Raw genomic sequence first — 25,267 nt, 5'->3', positions numbered from 1 at the left:
TTAGTTGCAAGACGTACTTATTTTTCCCTCCAATACATGTTATTTGTTGTCCATCAAGACTCGTCATCATGAAAAACTTACTTTGTGGTCCGGAATAAAGTGGCCATATTAACGAGGCATCACAGAAGACTTTGGTGTTGGAATGTGAAATATTTTAAAAATGTATTTAGCGGCTGCGGGGGGCTTAATATTGCGAAAGGAAACATATGGACACCCCGGCCGCATTTTTGTCGTCGCCGTCGGGATCGCCGTGATGTTCCATATAAAGTCCAAGGGCGATAACAGCGTCGCCGCGCGACGGGAGCCGCGAGGGGAAGGAGAGAAGGAACTATAACTCTCTTATCAGAGAGTTGTAGCTCAGTGGTTTTACGGGCCAGCGGGCGCAGCGGACGAGCAGAGACGCCACTGCGCATGCGCGGTACGATGAGGCGGCCAGTGGGTTTGCGGAGCGGGCCACTCGGTCGCTCGCTGGTATCCCCTCTCCAGCGGAGCGGACCAGCGTTTTTGCGAAACCAACATGGCGACTATCCACACGAACAGCGGCGTGTCGTCGGCATCGTCTTCAAACGCGACGCTGGCTCGCCTGGATGCGAAAAGGCTTCGGAGGTGTTTCATGACTGACGAAGACCTCTGCATACGGCGAGAGGTTTCAGCAACGAGGCCGTTTGGCGACGATTTAAAGTTAATGACGCTCCGTTCAGACAAAGCGCTCCGTTCGTCCGAGCGAGGCTTCGCCGAGCTAAAACTCTTCCTTTCGTGTGGCGCTGCGGTTTCGTCTCCGCTGGGCCCGCTGGCCTGTAAACCCGCTCAGCGATAATAAGTCTAATATTGCACTGAAAACTTGTACCGAGAGGTAACAATTTAGACATCCGAGAGAAGGATGTGGAAAGACTTACATGTGTCCACTAGCGATTGTAAATCACTCTGCGTGCAGTCATCGAGAAAGCATAGCCCCATGCGGAGCAATGGTACTTTGCTGTCCGTAATGAACCCTATGTATTCATACACCTGAAAGAGAAGAAAAAAAGAACAAGTTGACACGCCATTCACGCCCTACGAATGTGTATGTCCAGCGAAGCTGTTGCAAAACCACCGTTACAACTGCTGATCGGAGTATGGAATGCTTTATTGATGGCTCGAATGCTTTTTTGAGCTTGTGCTTTATTAAAAGGTGTGCTGTTCTGCGTGTTGTATTGGCGATCTCACTGAATGTATGCGCTGTTCGCTTCACTTTTCTGAGTGCTTAGCCTATACATTACGAGGCGGATGAGCCATTGCATTTTTACTTGTTTATGGTGTATAAGCAATTGCTGATGATGATAATGCCTGCTCACGGACAGACACGAAAAATGCCGACCACCGAGAGCCTAACAGCTTTACTGTAAAAAAATTCAAGATTCAAGTGACCTTTTTCATTCCGTCGACTCAATAACTGCGAACAGCAGTTACGGACCGTCGACTACAGGATACGTTTAGACTATACCACATTGTTAAGGAGCTCTCCGGTACTCTAGGAAAACATTGAGAGAACTGCTATGATGCCACATAAACTGGAAACTGCCTGAAAACACTCCGAGGCTCCCCCGTAACCTGAAGAATCGTGCAACTTGCATGCAACAACAGACGCGCTCTGTCCGCAACGCATCCATTTGCTAGGAAAACATAGAATGCAACAATGGTTCGCAAAGCATCCACGAGGTTGCCTTACTTAGTACCATCCTATCATCTAATATCACTGAGCATAATCCTGTCATTCCGAATCGAAGTATTCAGTTTAGTTGAATACAGGAGAATCTCCTGATACTCCAGGATACTAGGAATATGAGATCATGTCTACTATAAGGAAAGGATCATTTCACATTGTACCCCTGGGAATTTCATGCGCAATGGCCAGTGTTGAGGGTGATGTTTATGACTGCGAAGGCAGCACAGTCCACTTATTTTATCGCCAACCATGACCTGAATTAACAACTCAGACATTCCTCTTTGGTGCTTAGCGGCGACCGAATGATACTGCACTGCAAATTGACCTCACAGCTCGTCGGCCTGCGAGTGAATGACTTATTTAATGTTTTCTTTCTATTTCTTTCTTTCTTTAGAGCGATTGCTCTATTAGAACGCATTTGACTTTGCGTACCGCTGTACGCACACGTACGTGAGCGCATTTACCACGTGTTCCCTTCTTACCTCCTCTCTCCATTTCTATTCCCTGATTTGCCTAGTGACAGAAAGATGAAGTGGGCGCTGCCAGAAAAAAAATTTTTTGCCAATAGAGGAGGGATAATGATGACAAATCTGTAAAATGGTAAATCATTCCTTTGTTCGTCCTAATCATGTGCAACCAGTGCGTACGCGTCTATTTGAGAGAGGTGTTTATTCGGTTACGCGAAGTCAGGTGACAAACAAACGAAGTAAGCGTGGCGCGCAAACATTTTGATGAATCGCGGAAGACTAAGGGCGGAAATGAAATAGAAGCAGATTGAATTAGCTTCTTTACGTTAGAGCACTCCCCCCGCCCCAACTCTTCAATAGGTTACACCCTTAAAGTGAATAAGGATGTAAATCGGTTTATTAGCTAACACCCTTATACTCTTTTTGGGTGTAAGGGTGCGATTACAAACCAACTTGCACCATTTTCTTGCTTTTAACGGTGTAAATTATTTTACAGTGCATATCGCTTCTCATCATGTTCTCGTACCGCCAGAAATGATCTTGAGGACGCGAGGTTGTCCTTCCATGCTTTCAAAATGCAGCGCCGTGCTTTGACGACTGCTTACTGCGCCTATCCCACGTGAGGCTCTTTTAGGGAGTTTAGTTTTCTTATGCGAAGGCGTTACATGGCTCATTGAGCGAAAATACCGGCGTCCAGCTTCTGTAGCAGCGAAGCGGCACCTAAATTCATATTGGCTGCGACACCACGGCGCCAGCGCGTCTCAAGGGAGCAGAGCGGGAGAAAGGGAGCACCTGCTGCCGTAGTAGCGCAACATGTTTTCCATGAGGGGAGAGGGCATGGCCACGATGCTAAGTCAGCCTCGCTCTCGGAAGCCTGTGTTATCCGCGCAAGCTCTCGCCTGCGTTCCAACTGCGCCTCGGTAAGGCCAAACCAAAACTCGCCAAGCGTCTCAGCGCGCTCGCTCGCCTGCGAGGACTTCACAACTCGAAGGACCATTCAGCGGCGTTCAATTAGGACATACATGCTTTAACATTCCCCACTCATAAGAACTACTTAGTATCCTTAGATTTTTCTAAAAATAAAATTAAATTTTGGGGCTTTAAGTGCCGAAACGAAGATCTGTTTACGAGGTACACCGTAGTAGGGGACTCCGGATTGATTTTCACCGTCTGGGGCTCACTAACGTGAACACAATGCACGGTACACGGGTTTTTTTGCATTTTGCTTCCATCGACATTGTCCGCCATGGCCGGTATTCGATCCCACGACCTTGTGTTTACCAACACAACGCCATAGCCGCTAAACCACCATGGTGGGTTGGAGCTTAGTTTACACTATATTCTAGGACACACTACGTATCGCCATGTGCTATCAGCAACAGCCACTTCTCACGCATGGGGACGCGCGCTGACTTCCAAATTTAGGACCTACCCAAACCGCTTGACAGTCCTAACCAACAAGACGATTTGCCGCAGAAACTTCGTAATGGAGGCAACATCACAGAAAAGGTTCCTTTTGCGGAATTTCACCTTTGCAAGTCTGGCAGTCTGTGAAGACTACAGTAAACAACTGCAAAGCGAGCCCGTTTCTAATAACGCTGCCGTGTTCCCAACATGTTATTCCATCTGACGAACGACTCCTCAATTATTGACCAGCAAATTATCAACGAAGTGCTTCACAACAATTCTCGCTCGTCCGATACGACAAGGCCACCGATAATTTGTTTCTGCTGTAATTGCGTAAGAACTTCGTCAACTTGTTGCGTGGTCTAAATAGGCCCCTACATAGTAGGTGCTGAAAGGGCTTCTTTGTACCACGTGGTGCGCTTAGTAAATTGGCATTTCCAAAGCTGCTAATAGAAGTGGTGTATACGGCAAAAACATTCTTCTCTTGAAGGCAGTGCGCCTCCTACACGCGCAGAATGAGAAAAGCGATTATCTTACCTTTCGATGCACAAGGGATTCAACATATTCCAGCTCTTTTTCTCCGATGTAGCCCTTTTTTATTTGAAACTCGAGGTTGCAGTACTGGCCATTTGAGACTACATTCCCAGAGCTGTCGCTCAGCTCCGTCTCCAGACACTCGTCGAAAGCGCCAAGGTCAACGCGTGAAATCTGCAGCACGCCCGTCGGGTACTTCCCAGTTGCATCGAATACTGCAGGTGCATGCAAAAGTTGGGAAAAAATATTACAGGAAGCATTGTTACTGTTTTCTAGTGACGTAGAGTTACCTATCACAATCTGAAAAAAAAAAAAGAATTCTCCAGATCAAACGCACATGTTGGAGTCTATGCGAACAGAAGCTTCAGTGAAGCAGCGAACTAAAATATTCAACTAACGGTGATGTGTTAACTGAGGTACCCAAAACGCGTCATGCCCGTCTCTCATTATCGAGGAAGCATGGGCAGCTGCGCGCGGCGAAGGTCGGGACCTGTGAAAACACGCAAACATCCGGTGAACGCGGCAGGCTCAATATGTCAAGAGAATCAAGGATCGTTACAAAATCTGGTTGGTTCTGAAAAGTTCAATGTGACGATGGAATAATAGTGAGTCAAAATGCGAAGCATACTACAGCGGTTGTGCGGCGAGAAATTCTTTCCCGCACGGTAAAGCTAAGTTGGAAGAGTTCTATTAAGGAAAATTGATTACGGATCTGCAAGGTGACAAGGAAAGAGAAGACGGAGCCATGATTACCTTTCTTTCGCACATATCAGCCATTTAACATTCTCAAAAAATGCAAAGGTGCAATGATGATACACTAAGGGTGTTCTGCTTACGAGTATATTCATTTAAGAAAGTTACAAAAAAATAAAGGATGAAGGAATGGTGTTTGCGTAACCACCAAGGGGGAAATTTCCTTTGGTTTAGGGTGCTGTCCAAACCACACCCGCCAAAATGGCTCCTTTAAAGTAACCGAAACAAATATCAAGCATGTTTGTGCACTGAAAGTGCCAGAAGGAATTGCAGATAGGGAAATAATCAAAGGAGCCGGATATATCTAACACCGACATTTGTCAGACACCACCTATCGACAATGCAAAATGTGCTTTACTTCGTCACCCCTCAGTGTTGCCAGACTGATGTACAGTTCAACTGCTATACAGGGAAAATCGAATACAAATTTGCTACATTACTAAGTGCGCTCAAAATTTGCCAGCTTCGCTTACGGGGCGTATGGTTTAACATTGCATGCATAATTAAAGCTCGAAAATTCGCTCTCGAGAAAAAAAACTATTGAGGTCACCCGACTAGCGACTTGTGTCTAGGCAATGACATAAAAAAAACAATGCCATCATAAAATTTGCTCAAGCCTAAGGAACCAGTCTAGATTTTTGTCTGCATCAGCGTTCCCAGTTACCTTGCAGGTTTCTGTAGCAGAGGGTTTGTTGAAAAGGGGTCCTGAGCAGTGTAATAGCAACGACTTTTGGGCTAGTTGGTTACGCATAACAGATCATGGTCAAGCGCGCACAAACAAGGAATCAGTGAGTAGACAACACAAGCGCTTACTTCCAACTGATCGTGTATTTACAAAATTGCATCACTTGAACACTTTCCTTCATGATGTCACAAGACGGAAATGCCGACATAAGGTGGCCATGCTCAGAAACTTTGTTTCTTTCGACGACAGAAAAACAGAAGGTGCGCTGACACACGACACACCCGCCTTGCTTATGCAATCTGCTTCAGTTATCTCCCTAAAATCCTGATCCTTATTTTAGGCTACTATTTTACACATGTTGAACGAGGGTTTACACGGCTTCTTGTTCTGTATTCCACAGTCATGACAATGTACAGAAGGATTCCCATCGCGGTAATTCTCCACCTTCCTCCTGTGTTGGGCAAGTCTTTCATTCCGACCCCTTTCAGTCTGACCGATATAGCGGGAACCACACGATAAGGGAACATCATATACGACGCCAGATACACACGTTACAAAAGAATCACGATGTTTGACAGTGCATGGCTCTTTCTTTTCTGGAAAGGATTAGTCATTTGGAATGATGATTGAAATGTCGTTACGTCGCCGTCGCCGCGTCAAGGTCTTAACAAAAAGGAAAATAAAGAAGGTAACACATGTAATCGTTATAATAGTAGTTGATTGGTAGCGTAAGAAGAAAAAGAAAACTGGTGACGTCGCCATCGCCGCGCCAAATTCATAAGAAAAAAGGACAAAGAAAATCTGTGGCGTGGCAAAAAGAAAAAGAAAACGGTTGTTTTCTTTTTAAATGCATATCTGTTCAAGTTAGCACATGTCATCGTTATAATAGTGTAACAGTGGATAATTGGTAGCGATAGGTAGAGATGCATAAGCTACCTAAATAAGTAAGCAAAAGCGAAGTAGCAGCCGAGCTAAAGAACGCTTACGCATTAGTAAATAATTCTCAGAATTTCTGTAGCATTTTACTTCTTTCGGCAACTGCTCTTAAGGGTACCTCCTCCACATTTCCTGGTGCCTAGCGTTGTCCCGTAAATGGCACCACCGAGGGTGCCACTAAGCAGAAAATAGAAAGAAAATTATATTTTCGCCGGAAGCTTTCCCGGTGCAGTGCTATATTTGCATCAACAGTCCATAAACCACTTGGCTATATTCTGTGACTCAAATGCAGCCTGCATTTACTCTTAACAGCTCTGCACCCCAGACCATATGTACAGTTGGTGGCAGAGATACGATTACGTTACGATCAAGTGGTGGACAGAGACCACGACATTTTATTTCAGTGGCTACCTGGGCACTGCAACATTATCGGCAGTGAAAGTGCCGGCTAGCTGCCCTGAGACACATGGTGAATGTGAGAGCACCTCGATACCATTACCGGGAACGGATACAGCGCGGCACCTCAGCGGTCTTGCCCATATTATTAGAAAATTGAATACACCGGAGTTCACCAACCGGTGCGTATGTGCCATGGACCCGCACACGAGATTACAATTTTTGCCTGGTTATAACCGATGGGAAAAAACGTTACTAGCTGGGCCGCCTGCGAGTAGGTGTTTCTTTCACAAACGCCTACTCTTTTCTAACTGGAATGGCAGACAGTCTCAACTGCAGCACATGTGTCAAAGAAACGACCAAACATCTCTTGTGTGACTGCCCCACCTGCGAAGATGAGAGGAGGGCCCTTTGGGCAGCTTTGGAGCACTTAGACGACAGGCCTTCCGCCGAGGAGATCTTGGGCCCGTGGCCTCATGCGTTTGCTATGTGCAAGGCCATAACGGCGCTGCTGCCTTTCTTCAAAAGCACAGCCTGTATCACCGCCTGTGGCTGACTCAGCAATGAACGCTTGTGTGTTTAACATTGCAAACTCTGCACTTTTCTCTTCCTTCTCCTCTTTCAATCCCACTGCCCCACTCCCCAGCGCAGGGCAGGCTACCGGGCTCAGCATGGTTAACCTTACTGCCTTTCCCTTATGACTTCTCCCTCTCTCTCGCTCTCAGAAATAAAAAAAATATCAAGTTGCGCACAGAATCTCAACGAGTGTAATTGGCCGAAAGAACGTAATGATGTACAAGGTCGCAATTATTTAATATTATTTGACCACAAGGCGTGTAAGCGGCTTTGTAGATACGAAGGCCACTCCTGCAGCAAAAAGCGCAGCAGAATACATTTGAACTGGCAACAGCCCTGCGCCTCCCCCGCCTACTGTCAATACTGTCGCCGGTCCCGCCGCCATTGACTCTAGCAAGGCCGCTGACACACCGTGTGGCCGAAGCTGGAGCAATATTATTAAAAAATTCCAAGGGTGTATATATAGAAAGCAAGCCTGGAGAACAAGCGGAGCTGTTGCCGGCCCAGACTCCTAGGTTAACACCACCTGTGGTAAGCATCTTAACCAATCAACCGCACACATTGAAACACAGCGGCAACACGAGTACGCCGAAGCGCGCCCCACAGCAACTTCCAAGGGGAACATGCCAATTACTCGACGAAACTGCCACATGTAATAACAAATACCACAGTAATAAATACGGTACCAATAAATTTCACCCACATTATTACTACAGTTAGCATTACAAAGATGTAGGCAATTGACGAAGAGGAAAAGAAGGGCAAAAGCCGTTGGCAATTGCCATTGGAAGGGGCACAACGACAGCCTACTTTTCGCGAAGGAGGGGATAAAAAACATAGGAAAGAAAGAACGAAAGAGAAAAAAAAGGACAAGCCTATCTATGCACGCTCACTGCATATTTCCCGCGAAGACATACTGCCCGATGCTCGGTTGTGTGGCATCTCTTGCAGAATCCCAGCCGTGAACCGCCGGCATGACCACCGGCAGCAGAGTCGATAGGAATAGGCTGCTCTGTCTTCTCCGTGAATGGACCTTCCCAGAAATGCGCAAGCACCGGCAGCGGTGGCCACAGGCAGTATGGGAATATGCTCTAGTAGTACTCGCTGTTGGGCTATAGTTGGTGCATGTTATGTAATATTTACTTGAGCCCCAAAGACACAGCCAGAGATCGTGTTTTTGATGCTAAATTCATTACTATTTTCATTATGAGAAGAGCTGGAGCCGGCCGCCACGGTCACCGGGGACTCGCCTATTGGAATTCCATTCAACATACATACATGTAGCCTGCGAGCCACGCGCGGCCCGGCGTTCCCTTCTGCCACGATGCCTTGTGCCGAACCAGGGCTGACCACCAGTGGAGGTGCGGTTCTACGGTGGCTATATGGGTAGGTGTGGGCGGGTGGGCCGACTGGCGTAGTTCACTGCTTCTCCGCGTCATGACAGCAGGGGCGCTGTAACGTAAAACTATTCCAAGCTTTTCTATTCCAATTCTGCAATCAGCCATCCGCGATTGGTGAAGAACTTTTTTGTACCACCCCCACTTCACCTGTCTGTCACGCGATGTCACGAAACCGCGATAGCTCCCCATCTGATATGACGCGTCAACACTGATTATGCATGATTTGAACGAGCAAAAGAAAAATAGGTATTTTTGATTCCACGCCTTCTCGCCATTAGCCCTCGGCTATTGGTTAAAAGTTTTCGGGCGGCAGCCATTTCACCTGCCTGTCACGCGACGTCAAAAAACCGCAATAATTCACCCGCGTTGAAGTGACGTGTACGCGTTAAAGATGCATTAATATGCCGAACAAAACTGCATTTTCTTCTGAAGAGCCGTGCTGCCCCGTTCCTAAAGGAATAAAAGATGGCTGCCGCCGATCGCTTAGGTACTCCATGGGCTACTTGCACCTGCCGGAAAGCGTGGGTTTATTTGCGCATAATAAAACTTTGAGCGGGCCGTGTAACGTTTTCGAGCACTTTCGGCACGTTTACGACCTCGCTCTGCCAACTCTTATTTGCTGAGGATCCGTTTTAGCGTCATTCTTAAAGGGACACTTAAGGATAATATTAAGTCAACGTGGACTGTTGAAATACCATCCCAGAAACCTCGAAACGCTTGTTTCGTGCGAAGAAGAGACCTATTTTAACATAAAATACGTTCTGAAGCGTCTGTGTACCTCTAACGCAGTTCAAAGCGCCCACCCTCTGATCGAGGAGTGGTGTCGTCATGGTCTCATAGTGACGTTGCGCCGTCGGCGAGTAAAACGGCGCCCGCAGACGGCGCTACGGCTTTTTTTGCGCAAAACGCAAATATGTGGCCAGAAACAGAGCCAAGACAGAGCCGACAGCAGCGCGAAAGCAGAACTATGGATAGCGGAAGTGAAAGCGCGCGACGATAAGCTGGTTCTTTATTTTATGACGCCAACTTCGACGCTCGTTGCAATGGACGACCCTGACAATGACACATTGGCTCGCCATGCTGGGCTCGACTTCAGCGATTTAAGCACTGATGAACGTGACCTGCTGCTGAGGGCTCGCACTGCCGGCGTCATTGCTGACTATACTACGACGGCAGCCTGCTTTGAAAGGCACTCCACACGACTTCAGTAAGTCGGCGTTGAACTCGTAATCCTCTGGACGAAAGTGCAGCGAGCACACTATCCGATTTTTCGGCTCTTTGCCAACGCGCTGTGGAAGAGGTACGGCACTTAACCACTTCGAACGGAGAGGGTCACTCGTTGGCACACAGTGATAAGTAATGTTGTATTCGCCGCTGCATCTGCCCTTGGCCAAGTTCCGCGGACCGTTCGCGCATCCCACGACATCACATGGACGTGAAATTCTGGCTGCTTGTTCCAAATGCAAGTTTCGCGAGCCAGTAGGACCACCTCAGCACCACGTGATAACGAAACAACTGAAACTCCAAAGCGCGCACGGCGCAAGGTCGAGCGCGCATAGTCGAGCGAAAACGAAACGTTTCTATCACCCATACTACTCAAGGGTAACGTCAAAATGTTTTTTCGTAGAATCGAATAGAAGTAGACAAGTAGCATTTTCTTCCGTCTTATAGTCTAATGAAAGTATATATTTAATACGAGTAGTTGAGTACTAGTGACATAAATTATGATGAGGAGTGCCTTCGTCATCGGGATAGTATACCGGAATGTCGCTGGGGAGTCTCAAATTGTGTCTCGGCTACTAAAGCTCTGTTGGCGATTATATTGACGCCTTATAGATGTTCTAGAGCATTGCTTTATCACTTTAACTGGACTTCATAGTAACCTTTAGGGTCCCTTTAAGCTTCCGTTGCATGCCGCCGCGATTTTCGACGAGCCACTGTAAGCTAAGTAAGAAAGAGTGGACCAATCACAGACACCGGTACCACCCTCTCCATTCGGTCATCGATTTTCAGTGCAGTGGCTCGGCCCCATCTAATTCCTCTCCACTTGAGCGTGTATGCTCCTCGCCTCTTGTGAGCCAGTTAGATAAGACAAGCCGCTCAGTGTAGGCAATGTTATTCGTTTTTCAAGCAAACAAAAGTGACCTCCTATGAACGAGGAGAGCATTTGATTGGTCTGTTGAGACAGCCCCGCGGATGACTGTCCGATGATTGCGCCAGTGGTTACGCAAATTTGACGTTAGGAGATTGGAATAAAAACATATTGGAACAGTTTGACGTTATAGGGCCCCAGGAGTGGCACGGTCAGAGACGTGTCGCAAAGCGCGCGTATTCTGCTATTGAGTCTGTCGTTATTGCGCGCCTGCTACATTTAAAATAATTGTATTTCACAGCAAAACCTTAAAGAAGAAAGAAAGAAAGATAGAGTGCATAAAAGTGCGATGTTTCTTGCTGCAATGAGTAAAGTTCAAAAGTGGTCATTTATTTCGTCTGTTCACGCGCTGACGGCACGGAAAGCTGGAGCGTTTGCAGTCATGGTATATCTGCGAGCTTCTGTAATTTACTTGGAAGTTTAAAGAGCGAAGTGAATATTTTGGGCGATGTTCATCAATAAAAAGCTTTTTAGGCTTTGAGACACAATGAAAATGTTCCTGCACCACAGAAAACTCGCCGGAGAGGCACCACTAGCTTTGCGTCAAATCGTAAGTTCGGCTACAAACATGCAACCCGCGGGCTGAAGTATCACGGATTTTGAGGCCACGAGATCCAGCCCATTCCGAGAAATGTGAGCTTGCACATCACTGTGCTCAGAAAATGCTTCAACTGCATTAGTCGAGTTCGAGCACCACTTCGAGGAGAAACATTTCGCTGAGCACATTGGGCAGGTACCGAGGGCGCACCTGCGGCGAGTGGGTGACACTGTTCCCTCGGCGATATGCGACGTTCCAGTCGAAGAAAACTCCCGCAGAAATAGCAAGCGAGACTTCGACAGGGTGCCGATCTTTAAAATAATCCTAAAGAGAGAGTGAGCCAAACTTGCACACCTGCTTCAAGCAGGAAACGACGTTTGTTGAACGAGTGAACAATGAGTATTTTTACACAAGTGAGGAAGTGGACCTGTTAAAACACGGTCGACAAAATGATTCTGCGTGGGAAGTGTGAAGACGTTTTGGAAAGTATGACGACAAATATCAACAGACACATAGCGGAATAAAAGTCAGCTTCAAGTGCACCGGCACAAGTTGACGGTAAAACGACGTCTGCATGCACTGCAGGTGGCAAATTTTTATTCCTTGTTTTTCTAGCTCAAGCCTTCTGGATTGATCACTCGTGAGCTGCACAAACTTGAACTTACGAACAGCATCATCAGGCTAATCTATTGCTCGCCTGCACTCCGTGTGACGACCAAGAACTTGGCACCTGAGCGCGCTCCATAAAAGAAAAAGCACCTTACGGCAACGTTAAATGTATTGTGAGCGCTGCGATGTAGTGACGTATTTCAGGTAAAACTATAGTCTGCTTTAAAAGCTTGGCGTTACTGCTTTAGGCGTGCAACCTAATAGTGACCCCGTTTCATTCAAATATATGTATACGACCATGAAGAGTCCAACTTATAATTTTGCATGCTACAAGCTGCTGCTCTCATCACGGATCACACAGTTAATCATAGACCATAGAATAAGGTAAGAAATAGTTCTTCTTTTTCAGAAAAACAAGTTTATTTCTACTGGTTAACAAGGTCGTTGATTTATATTGCAAACAGGTATACAGCTCGACACAAATTATCATACATATGGTTTATAATAGCACCCTTGCGGGCAAGGAAATAAAGCCAGGGAATTTGGTCAAGCGAATATCAATATTTACTCGATTGCATTTTACATTCCTTCAGACGAAGTCATTTTTATCACGCATTTCGTGGTATAAGAATACTCGCTGCGGGAATTGCGTTCGCATACAACGCCTACATACTGATTCGTATAGCAAATTTCCACTCTAGCGCTTCCTTTAGATGTTCTGATGAAGGGATATTTCGTCCGTGCGGAGGTTGTGCTGCTTTCATAGACTGAATTTCAACTTTTTGGCGAACGAAACAGCACTAAGAGCTCTATATTTTCGCCTCTCAAACAGCTGACGGACAAGGCAAGCACGCTACCTTCGCAAGTGACGCAGCTCCGCTGCATTCAGAAATCTGTATCTGTCTATGGTGTCCCTGTGAAGACCGTTTACAGTTTAAACACTGATAATTACGCGGGGTTTCAACTGTAGTACGGCCGCAGCAGCACACGACGCGCGCAGTGCATGACAAGCCTCTGACCGCAGCGCCACGTTTGTCGTCATGAGACGGAGAAGCGCTGAGCTACGCTTCACGCCCGGCAGACGTACCCATCTAGCCACCGTAGCCGAGGCGTACCAGACGTACAGGGGACAGAACAGCGCTGGCGGCTGCCGCTGACGGTGTGCGCGCGTTTCTGGAATAGTCAGCAAGCGTTAAATGCGATGCCTCGCGACAGGCTTAAAAGGCAACTGCAAGATCCCGTTTGTGACGTCCTAACACCACCCTCTTACGTTAAAATTTTGACGTGCTTCGTCTTCGCGAAACCGTTGGCAACGAACCAAGCGGACAAGCCGCGGTCAAGCCGATGATACATTTAATACGCAGCATGCAAGAATATAAGTACTCTGAAAAAGGGTTTCCACTTGGGCAGGTTCGATGAAGAATTAATTCAGACAAAGAAACTCTTTTTATTAAGGAGGGCACTAAATGGACCCTTACAAAAATGACTTTAGACTGTCTATAGAAAGTCTATAGACTTTTCATAGACGACCTTTCCTTTCTATAGATTTGGACTTTTGTTGATATAAAGTCTATAGACTGTCTATAGACGAAAGTCGATAAAGTTTCTATTTCTTTTTGTCTATTCGCAGTCTATAGACGGTCTATAGAAAAAAGTCGATAAGGTGTTTGTTTCCTTTTTGTCTGCTTCCCCTCTATAGAATGCCTACAGACGAAAGTCGACACAGTCTCTATCTATTTTTGTCCATACTTTGTCTTTAGACTTTCTATAGACGAAAGTCGATAGGGTTTCTATTTCTTTTTGTCTATTCGCAGTCTATAGACGGTCTATATAGAAAAAAGTCGATAAGGTGTTTGTTTCCTTTTTATCTGCTTCCCCTCTATAGAATACCTACAGACGAAAGTGGATACAGTCTCTATCTATTTTTGTCCATACTTTGTCTATAGACTTTCTATAGACGAAAGTCGATAGGGATTCTATTTCTTTTTGTCTACTCTCAGTCTATAGACGGTCTATAGAAAAAAGTCGATAAGGTGTTTGTGTCTTTTTTGCCTACTTCCCCTCTATGGACTACCTATAGACGAAAGTGGATACAGTCTCTATCTATTTTTGTCCATACTTTGTCTATAGACTTTCTATAGACGAAAGTCGATAAGGTTTCTATTTCTTTTTGTCTACTCGCTGTCTATAGACGGTCTATAGAAAAAGTCGATAAGGTGTCTGTTTCTTTTTGTCTATTTCCCCTCTATGGACTACTTTTAGACGAACGTCGATACAGTGTCTATTTATTTTTGTCCATATACTTTGTATATAGCCTTTCTGTAGACGAAAGTCGGTAAGATTTCTATTTCTTTTCGTCTACTCGCAGTCTATAGACGGTCTATAGAAAAAATTCGATAAGGAGTTTGTTTCTTCTTTGTCTACTTCCCCTCTATATGGACTACCTGTAGACGAAAGCCGATACAGTTTCTATTTATTTTTCTCCATACTTTGTCTGTTGACTCTCTATATTATGGACAATAGTCGACAAGGTTTCTATTTTTTTCTCTACTCCTGGTGTATTGAATGTCTATAGAAGAAAGTCGATAATATGTAATTCCGAGTTCCCATACCCCCCGCCCTCTGCGAACGCGATGATATGGCACTGGTTCATGCACGACGGCACCGCAACCCTGGCGCGGCGGGCAAACCGTGCAGACTGCTAGTCTGCGTTCGGTGCAGCTGCACCGAACGAGGATCACGGCGGAGCAGGCACCGTCCGAGTCACCAAGGTTTTCCAGGCACCCGAAGGCCCTAAACCTGGCTGCTTCCCGGACGTACACATCGCGAAGACCAGGTGGTGAAGGTCAGATGGTGAAGATGTGGCAAAGGGGGTGAATAAGTGGCGAAAGCCCGCAGACCAGGTGGTGAATTCACCACCTCTGAGTTGTCGTGGTCTTGCATGTCTATAGATTAACGATAGACAAACATCGTTAATCTGGGCCCAACCCGTGTACGCTGTAACCAAGCGCCGGTACCGGTGGATAATACATCCTGCATTTGATATAAGCCACTAAAGTTGTATGCTGCTGAGATTGCTGTAGAGCCTATTTGTAGACTTTAGTATACACATAGTGTATACCTCCGCATTTGTTGACCACATATGATCTACGTAGTCGCTCTCGGCAATCCCAAGACAGTCTTCACAGTTGTCGCATCACTTTTGCGGCAGTAGAATAACGGAAGCAAAACGCCGATCCAATTGTTAAAATATATGTTATGAACGCCAGCTTCAGATACAAGTGGATTCGAAACAGGCATCAAGCTAACAGCAAAGACACTCGTAATGTTTGTAGCTGACAACGCGGACTTTGTGAATGTGCCATGAACCGATGTCGCGCATGTGGTGTTCGCGTTGTGTGTCGTCCGATTCTCGGATACTTTTCACATTGTCTTCATATCTCGGCTGCGTCACTAACATCGGGCGACTTTTGTTGCGTAATATCCTGCACTATAAACTCATCAACGTTTCTCATTCACTTAAAATAGGTGCCAAATTCTCTGAGCCCACCCAGTATTTCGCCGGCGGTATGCCTGCGCAGCCACGCATATGAGTACCTCAATGCTGTACTGATTGCCTTGACCTATCATCGGAACAGAAAATTAGCACTAACATACGTGCGGGCATCACATTTAGCGGTACGCTGGAAGATATGCTACAAATACGCTGTATTACTCATCGACGCTGACAATAATGCGTCTAAAACGTCTGAAGGGCACCGTAACGGCTTTTACAAACAGCGCATTCATGTTAGCGTTCCAGTCTCATATGATAGCCCACAGCGTTTGTCATACAACCTGCCAGCGCATATACTTCGTCCACGAAAAAAATGCATAACGGAAAAGAAAAGCCACCCGTTCCGGCGCGCATGGCGCGCAGAGAGAGAGAAAGAGACAAAGAAAAAAATGAAGGAGGAAAAGGCGCTCACACTCCTCCGAGCGCGCACGCCCTCCGCGCGGAGCTCCTGCGCATGCTCGGAGCTCTTGCGCATGCGCGGCGGGCGCCGTCTCAACGAGTGCGCCAGGCACGTCAACGGTTGTGCCGGTGTGCGGTGTCTCCCTGAACGTTGGTGTCTGTGTATGCGTGTCTTCTTTGTGGCATCTCACGTCAACTACATTGAATGGTAAGCTTTATCAAAGACGTTTTGCGTCAATACCTCATGATTACGTGAGCGCATTTCGTAGCGCGAACCGGCTGCACGTAGCGCAGGCGACTCGGGTATAGTGTCGGTTTGTCGTTGACATGGTTTTATAACGCGCTCTTGTTCTCGCTTCTACTATACGGAATGTTTTACGGCGAGCGATCGCTCGTGCTTGTTGATTTTATCATTATAGCTTAGGTGCGTAAAAAAGGAAGTACACCATGTTTTAACTTGATACTGAGCTACCACTAAGCGGATTGTGTGTGTTGGGCAGCCAGTGTGGTAGATCTCATTTAGTGGCGCTTGATCCGGCCGCGATGAATGCTGCACCGTATGTGTAGCGAAATTCTCGTGACACGCTTTACGCATGTATCTCGAAATTGTGTTAGCATCAAGAATTTTCAAACAGACAGGCATAGTTGAATAACTGCTAGCGTACTCGGATGAAAGGCCGTGTTTGCGGGGCATGCATCAGCAGTGTGTGCGCTGCCGTTTTCGCATAGTTTAAAAGTAGCAGTATTTTTAAGGTTCCTGGCAACCAATCTAAATAATTTTGGGAAGTTACAGCAAGCAAAACACGAGACTTGAAGAAATATCTAGTAGAAATCTCTAGATTCACCCAATCTATTTATATGCAACCACAAACGCTTTTGGAGCATGAAACCTGCGATAAGCTTAGTCACTTGCAGCTCCGCAACTTAGCCGAAAAAATTAGAGAACAATAATTTAGTCGCTCCGGGAACACCTTTACACGTTTCAAACTGAAGGCATTGCGCTTGACGGTAGTTGGAAGATTTGTTTTTTGTCTCTTTTTTAAACAATTTAGCAGCAGAAGTTATCTTTCGAGCTATATGAAAAGCGTTAAGCGGCTTCCGATGCTTCGGCGTTCTGCAGTTTACGTGCTCTTAATCACAAGGCAGCTGCTGGCGCAGATTCGCATTGTGCTAATCGTGCATGGTATGAAGCCATTGTCGTGCGTAATAAGTGTTCCGGTTTTCACTACTGTTGCATGTAGCGCCGTCGTCTTGGACAGACTGCATACAATATGCGCTGTACAAAAGAAAAAAGAGCCAGATTATCAATTTGGTGGTCTTTTCTAAGTAGATAACGCACAGATTATTCAAATAATTCAGTGGGCATTGCATTTGTTCTACCCTTATCAACACACCTAAGAGATCGTAACTTTTTTAGTTGATAAGTAACCTGATCAGTACGCCCCCATTCATGTGCATTCTACTGAAAGTGTGGCAAATGTATTCATCTCGAAGTATGAGAAAAGAGACATTGCAGACTGTTCTAAGAGGAAATAAATTGCAAATCTTAACGTGATTGTTCAAAACTGCAGTCAGTATGCTGAGCATGTTCGTTCGGCACGGGCATATTGTATTAACACCTGAAAAATGGGCACAGTCCAGCCGGGTATCTTTGTTTCAACAAGTATTATTATAGGAATCGTTTGGGATTCTCGCATTTCGTTTATTTTTATAAGTACACTGTGTGTCACATGAACCTGTCCTAAAGCGAAACGTACCGTTGCTGGCACCGGCGACCATTACGGTTGTCTAACTGCTTATCATACTGTAGTATAACGAAACATCATAATGGTACTGATTAATATTCCCATGTAGTCTGTAGTCAGAGGTAAACAAAGTTAACTAGAGGCATAAGTGATGAGAGCAAATTATATTGAAAACTACTATTGAAGCGTAAAAATAACTAATTGTATAACTCATTGTATAGTTTTTCCTCACATTGTTGCATTTGCTTTACGTGTGTCTCTGTGTCTTCCGTGCTGTACTCGTGTGGCCATCAATTACGAACTTGCCGAAGCCCTTGTCAGCTTTATTAATCAAGGGATTCAAGTCAGTTGAATCTAATACTGCATGTCAAGTGACTGACGTGTTATTCGTTTTATCTAAATATTATGGACTGGCAGTACTTGGCAAGCATTAAACCACAATATTTTTTTTATTACACTTAAGCTGCAGGCGTCATAGATTGCCAGAAAATTTTCATGAAAACAGCCAGGGAAGGCTTGGAAAAAGATCGGGAAATTTTAAAATGGCCACATAGGTATGCTGTCTTGTTATATGTCATACAAAGTTTCCAGAGAATCTCTGAGTTAAATATATTTTTAAAACGTTTCACCTGATAAAAATTGAAGGAAATTGGTTCCATTTATTGAAAAATAAAAGAAAGTCAAGCTTACTGACAAGGCATTTCTTACTCAATATGTGTTTTTTTTGCGTTAACTAAACGTCCTGAACCTCGATAGCCTAGAAAAAATTTGCATCTTTCAAAGCACCTTAAATAATTTACTGTAATAGAATTCATTCGAACTATACTATCAGTTCTGTTTCCTAGGAGGTGCATATCTGTCGTGCCATGACACAAAGTGCTCGTGTGGTATTTCGGGTGCTCATGTGGTATACCTAACTTGGAAACCTGTTAGCACGCCCAAGAGGCCTCATTGCCTGTAACAAATTAAGTGACCATATCGATACAATCAGCCCATCTGCCTTCCGTTGAAGTTATGGCCAATCACACATTCATTTAAAAGTATGAGAAAGACATTTAAATGTGTATTAAGCAAAATAAATTACAATCTTAGGAATGATACTGTGAATATTCCAGTCGCGTCTTCTGAAAATATCCCTCTGTACGGGCATACTTAACTACCAGCCAAAAAAAATGTACAGACAGCCCAACTGGGTAACGTTTCAGCAATAAATATAGAGACCATTTGGGATAAGTACAATAATGCATCATATATGAACTTGTCATAAAAGGGAACATACTGTTGCTGGCACGAGCAGCAGTTGTGACTGTTTAATTTTTCACCATACCATGCAATGAAACATTGTATAAAGGTGCTGATTTGTATTGACAAGCAGCCATTAGTCATAGTTAAACCGCATTAAGTATTGACTTAGATGGTTTGAGCAAATATATTAAGCTGCTTAATGAACACACAAAGAATATACACTTGTTATTTTTGCCTCATATTGCTGCATCTACTTATTTGCAGCATACACCTGCAGCACCTTTGGGACTAATGACACAAAGGTCAAGGCCAGCCTGGCGACCATGCTTGCCAAGGAGTAGTGTAAATATTTAATCTGTTTCCGTAATAGCATACGACATGAATTTAAGGAATTCATCTATTATATCGAGCAATAAAAACGGTAAATGCATTGCTGGCGCATTTGTTTTATTTTTCGCACTGCATGATTCAGCACTATATAAATTCTTTCTGTTTGTGCAACATATATGAAAGTACAGCTGGTTCAGAAGCATTATTAATCTACTAACGGTAATGCATAAGTGCAGATGAAAAGGAACAGGTGCACATGCATAAATACATTCAAAACTTTTTGCTACCGCATGTAAACAAAAATGTAAACTAACTTGTAGATAGCCTCTATGGAGTTATGGCCTTATACACTCTTTGTAGACTTGTCTATAAGATGTCTGTGTATTTAGAGTGCCTATAGATTAAAAAAAAATTCATATTTGTTAACAAATGTCTGCAGAATGTCATAGAAAAAAAGTGTATCGGACTATAAAGTTCTGTTTTCGTAGACTGAAGTCTATAGAATGTCTATAGACTATCTATATACATTTGTATATAGACATTCCATAGACTTCAGTCTACAAAAGTAGAACTGTATATATAGTTCTACTTTTGTAGACTGAAGTGTATAAAATGTCTACGGACAAATCTCATCTGTAGACATTCTATAGACTTCAGTCTACAAAAGTAGAACTGTAAGCCTATACACTTGTCCATGGACAGTCTATAGACAGTCTATAGACTCAGACTTCTTATAGACTAGTCTATAAAAAGTGTATGGCCATAAGTCTCTAGACTGTCTATAGGCAGTGTATAGACAGTCTATAGACTCAGACTTTTTATAGACTAGTCTATAAAAAGTGTATGGCCATAAGTCTATAGACCGTCTATAGACAGTCTATAGACTCAGACTTCTTATAGACTAGTCTATAAAAAGTGTATGGCCATAAGTCTATAGACAGTCTATAGACAATCTATAGACTCAGACTTTTTATAGACTAGTCTATAAAAAGTATGGCCATAAGTCTATAGACTGTCTATACACAGTCTATAGACAATCTATAGACTCAGACTTTTTATAGACTAGTCTATAAAAAGTATGGCCATAAGTCTATAGACTGTCTATAGACTGTGTATAGACAGTCTATAGACTCAGACTTTTTATAGACTAGTCTATAAAAAGTGTATGGCCATAAGTCTATAGACTATCTATAGACTAGTCTAAAGAAATATCTATAGACAGTCTATAGACTCAGACTTTTTATAGACTAGTCTAAAAAGTGTATGGCCATAAATCTATAGACTGTCTATAGACTAGTCTAAAGAAATGTCTATAGACAGTCTATAGACTTCATAGACAAATGTCTATAGACTGTCTATGGACTTTCTATAAAAATTTTTGTAAGGGGAGGCAGAAGACGACAGGACAGCGCGTACGCTAACAACCAAGTTTATCGCTACCCACTGTGTTTGCTTAGTGGCTTTGGTGTTGCGCTGCTAAGCACGAGGTGGCGGGATCAAATCCGGCCCCGGCGGCCGCATTTCGATGGGGGCGAAAGGCAGAAACACCCGCGGTAGTTAGATTTAGGTGCACGTTAAATAACCCCAGGTGGTCAAAATTAACCCACAGTCCGCCCTCACTATGGCGTGTCTCAGAATCAGATCATATTTTTAGCATGTAAAATCCCGTAATCTAATCATTTCTTTAGGTTGATAGCGCAGATGGCGCGAATATAATCAAAATCGGGGGAGTTGGGGAGGTGGCGAAGCTGGGAAAGCGGGGACATGGCAAAATCGTGCGTGAGGGCGTCGCTGTTTAGTTCTTGGCATAACCAGGTCAAAACCAGCTTTCAAAGCCAAGTTGAAACACTTGAGGCCCGGCCATCATCAGGCGGGACGCGAGCGCATACCACATGATATACGGTGGCGAAAACTGGGCACTCTACAGCCTAACGTCCGTCGCAGTCAGCGTGGCCGGCGGCATTCGGCGCGCTTTGGCGCTGCGAGCGGCGGAATAGGACATGTCCTACGTCACGCCGAAGTGTCGATAGGCTAGAGTGCATGAGCCGTGGCATGGGCGTGCTAGCTTGGGAGGGCGGTGTGGCACGCTGACATACAAGCTCGGTTTCAATGAAGCGAGCGTACTGGGTTTGCGACTTCGTCAAACGAAAAAGCGCCCGCTCGCCACGCACATATCCCCGTGCGCTGCGAAAAATTGAGGTGATTAAACTATGATGATGAGCGAAGCCCACGAATGCAAGAATTGCCGCGCGACTGGACGCTCGAGGCACTTTGCCTGTATTCTCGGGCTTCTCTCATGCTTGGAAAAAACTTGTGGGCAGCGCGTATTGAGCAACAGAAAGCTGTATCTGGAATTTTTAATGTTCTTCTACAATTTCCTTATCGGCAGTTTTCGTCTTATTATATTGTTTGAAAAGTTTATTAATTAATTAAACCTAATTATGTAATCTGAGTGTCTCCAAACGACGCCAACATCCTTGATTCTGTCGAGTTACGTGACATCTGCATATGTATTTAAAATTTTGTCTCAACTTGTGCGTGCGACACCCGGTATAGTATGCACCCGTCAGGTTACAGCACGTAGGTTATTTGCAAAATTATCGTGTAGGCTGTATCGGGGACGCAGCCGCAATGGGGGTGCGCGAAACATCTTGTGCGTGCTGCTGAGGATGTACGGGTATAATAGGTACGGGCACTGGGGTAGCGAAATTACATAGCCGAATACACAACTGGCATTTATTCACGAACTACAAAGCTCACATGCTTAACTTACATGATACAGATAGTGGGGTTGGTATACAGTATAATCGCGCGATCGCGCTCGTTCCCTATTTGTAGTATTGTTTGCCGTATACCTTGGAGTTACTCAAACTGTTAGTCTCAATTAGTCTCAATTAATTAATCAATCAACTTCTCGAATATTTTAATTATACGAAAAGTGTCAATGAGAAACTTGTAGAGCGTCATGAAAAACTCTCGATACAGCTTTCTGTTGCTCAATACGTGCTACATAAGAGTGTTTTTCCGAGCGTGAAAGAAGCCCGCAAATGCACGCAATCTCCCTCAAGCGGCCAGTCGCGCGGCAATTTATCGTGCATTTGCGGACATTAAATGGAAGACATGGCAAGGCCCCACGAGAAAGAATAACGAAAGGGACATAGATCTGCGCCTGGATGCGCCTCTGTCACACAACTGCGAAACTGTGCTGCGAAACTGTGGTGCACTCTTGGCTAGAGAGAACTCTGTACTATTCGCTTACACTGTTGGCCCTTAAAGAGACCGTGACACCAAATTTTCGAGAATGGAATGTGCATGTCATGCTAAAGCTATACACGTCCGACCACAAGGTGATAGAATTTGAGTGCGTTCGGAGCTAGAATATTTGCAGTTTATTTTTATTTTTTTATATAAATAAAATCGTTGCACCGCACAGCTGTATGACAACCCTGACGGGGGAGGAAGGGAAGTGCGCTCTGCATGTTGCGCGCGATGTAGGCGAGATTTTGTTCTTGCATCTCGGCGGTCTGTCTGAGATGATTTCTGCCAAAATTCTATGGTATGTGCATTTTTTCGTTGCCCGAGTGAAAGAATTGCGGGAATAAATCACCCGGCAACGTCCTTGCTACGTCTTTCGGTGCCAGAGCGTGCGCTGCCAGAAGAGTCCCCCTTCGTTCTTGTAAGTTTTGAAAGAGGCCACGAAACGCAATAACGTGTGAGCGCAACGTGGTGCGAAATGACTAGCATCCTACAAACCCTACAATCTTTTGCTACGAACACTTCACGTCTGAAAGCTACACGTTCAGCCCGTACCCTCTCACCGAATTTAATTTCCGCTGGAGCACTCACTCGCTCAGCGGTGGGTATGCACCCTGTTTGGCGCGACGCGTATGTGGTTTCGGATTTCGGAGCAGTCGACAAAGCGGTGGCGCCGCACCTCTTGACGTTATGAAACGCATAGCAATATTGTGGTCGCCTTAGCGGACAGGGGGCTTAGAGGCACCGGTACTAAATTAAAACTAGTAGTTGAAAAGTCCGCTTAGAGCCCAATTTCTTTATTTCTCTCTCTCTCTCTCTTTGTGTGTGTGCGTGTGTGTGCGCGCGCGCGCGCACGCGCGCACACACATACTTGGCATGCTTCTAAGATTGACCTCTTAAGCTTATATAGCCATAAACTTTAGCACCACAGATTGTACCACTGGGCTATGGGTGTATTTCGACATGCATTTGGATAAATAAACATAGTTCGGAATCTATATTTTCATACCGTACAGTCTGCACATATGAGTGCCACAACGCAGCAAGTCGACCTTAATCGAACATACTTATAGAAAGAATAAGCATCGCAATAATACTGCAACTACACAGCATAATTGACCACGGGTGATACGAGGTAGTACTATTTACCAACTAGTCTATGAGTCCTACTAACTGCTAAATTATCGAATGTAGCAAACAGCTAGTAAAGAGCTAGTAATGGCAGTTAAAGTTAGTAACCGCACCTGTTACTACCTTTTTACTACCATATTTTTTTCTAAGAATCTAGAACCGCGTTCGCCATTTCAGGGGCGTCATGCGGAAGAAAAAGAAATGTGCTCACTCACGTCTCAACGCCCACGGCTCCAACTTTTTGAAGGCGGTCGCTGTCCGGAGTAGTGCCAAGCTGCACTCTGGCCGCATGTCGGCCCCGAGCAGCTTGCGCGTCAAAGTGGGAGGCACATTGTCGAAGCCACTCACGACGAAGTCTCGTAGCATGTATAGCAAGCCAGTCTCATTAGTGGAGTCCGCTGCGGCTGCTGTCGTTGACGTAAACGCAGGGGACACTCCTTCAGTCGCCTTTATCACATTCTCCGCTCGCGAGCATCGGGGGTTGGTCGAGAACAGCAAGCATGCCGCTAAGACGATTATTCCTTGTGACGAACTCCCACGACTGTGGCTTCTCGTAAGTGAGAGCGCGAACATTGCGGCAAAGCGTGAGGTTCGTGGGGAAAGACAAACTCCGCTCATTTATGGGCCAGCAGTCTCCCTCTACCTTTGACAAGATGTATATGAGATACAGCGTTTTGTTCAGAGACGAGGATAGAAACCACCGGTAACGATGAGTTAACGCATTCAGCGACAGCGCATTGTTCGTTTTGAGTGCGGTTAAGAGGAAGCGAAAACAAACAAGCAAACAAACAAGATAGATAAATTTAGCGCATCCACAACATATGGGTCAGTCAGTCATGTATAGCGCAACGTGCTGAAAATTAGTGTACATTAGCAGAAGGCCTGCGCGACCTTTACGATATGGTGGCAGCGCGCTAATGAGTCTTGCGAATCCAATAGCGACTGAAGCTGGCTTCGAGTCTTCCGGAGTGCAGCCTGAAATTAACAAAAGCAGTGGTGAGATTTACAATAAATGATATTTCTGAGCGGTAACATTGGCACAGCTGCGTGCGCAGAAAGAAGATTTGTACCGAATAAAAAAATTAATGCTTGCTGAAGGACCATAAGCGCAGAGACAGCAGAGAATACCGGGCTGGAGTATTGAGAAGGAAAAAAAAAACAAACGATCCCTGAGTTGAGACGAAACGCGCACAGTTGTCTTAAAATAAACTGTAAGCATCACTGCACGACGCCCTGCTAATATAAGGAAAGTGGGTGAGGGAATCCCCGCGGCTGCCGCACGAGCACCAGATAGCCCGAAACCCAAAGGAAAGTGAGAGCAATGATGAATCATATAGTCACCTGAAGTTCGGAGCTGAAAGACGATCGAGTTCCCGAAAGTCGATGTCGATGGAGCTAGTCAGGTGCGATTAGGAAGAAATGACGCTATAGCTAACCCTCTCTGCACA

General features: G+C 45.1%; 1 protein-coding gene across 1 annotated transcript; it reads right to left on the bottom strand.

Annotated features, from left to right (window-relative positions):
* Positions 1–1,533: 1,533 nt before the first annotated feature.
* LOC142583330 (uncharacterized) lies at positions 1,534–24,930 on the bottom strand. Its single transcript, XM_075693784.1, has 3 exons — positions 24,035–24,930; positions 4,117–4,328; positions 1,534–1,590 (listed from the first exon to the last, which is right to left on the bottom strand). The coding sequence occupies exons 1-3, from the start codon at positions 24,435–24,437 to the stop codon at positions 1,534–1,536; spliced, it is 672 nt and encodes a 223-aa protein (XP_075549899.1). The 5' UTR covers positions 24,438–24,930.
* Positions 24,931–25,267: the final 337 nt, after the last annotated feature.

Source organism: Dermacentor variabilis, chromosome 1 (genome assembly GCF_050947875.1).
Source record: "Dermacentor variabilis isolate Ectoservices chromosome 1, ASM5094787v1, whole genome shotgun sequence".
In the NCBI taxonomy this organism is placed as follows: Eukaryota; Metazoa; Arthropoda; class Arachnida; order Ixodida; family Ixodidae; genus Dermacentor; species Dermacentor variabilis.
This window is presented reverse-complemented; position numbering and strand designations above follow the sequence as displayed.

Excerpts from the sequence above, each read along its gene's own strand:
- LOC142583330 (XM_075693784.1), bottom strand. The coding sequence starts at position 24,437 with ATGAGCGGAGTTTGTCTTTCCCCACGAACCTCACGCTTTGCCGCAATG. Across the intron at positions 4,329-24,034 it reads GGAGCCGTGGGCGTTGAGAC|TATTCGATGCAACTGGGAAG; the intron begins GTGAGTGAGCAC and ends ATGCACCTGCAG. Across the intron at positions 1,591-4,116 it reads AATCCCTTGTGCATCGAAAG|GTTACGGGGGAGCCTCGGAG; the intron begins GTAAGATAATCG and ends ACGATTCTTCAG.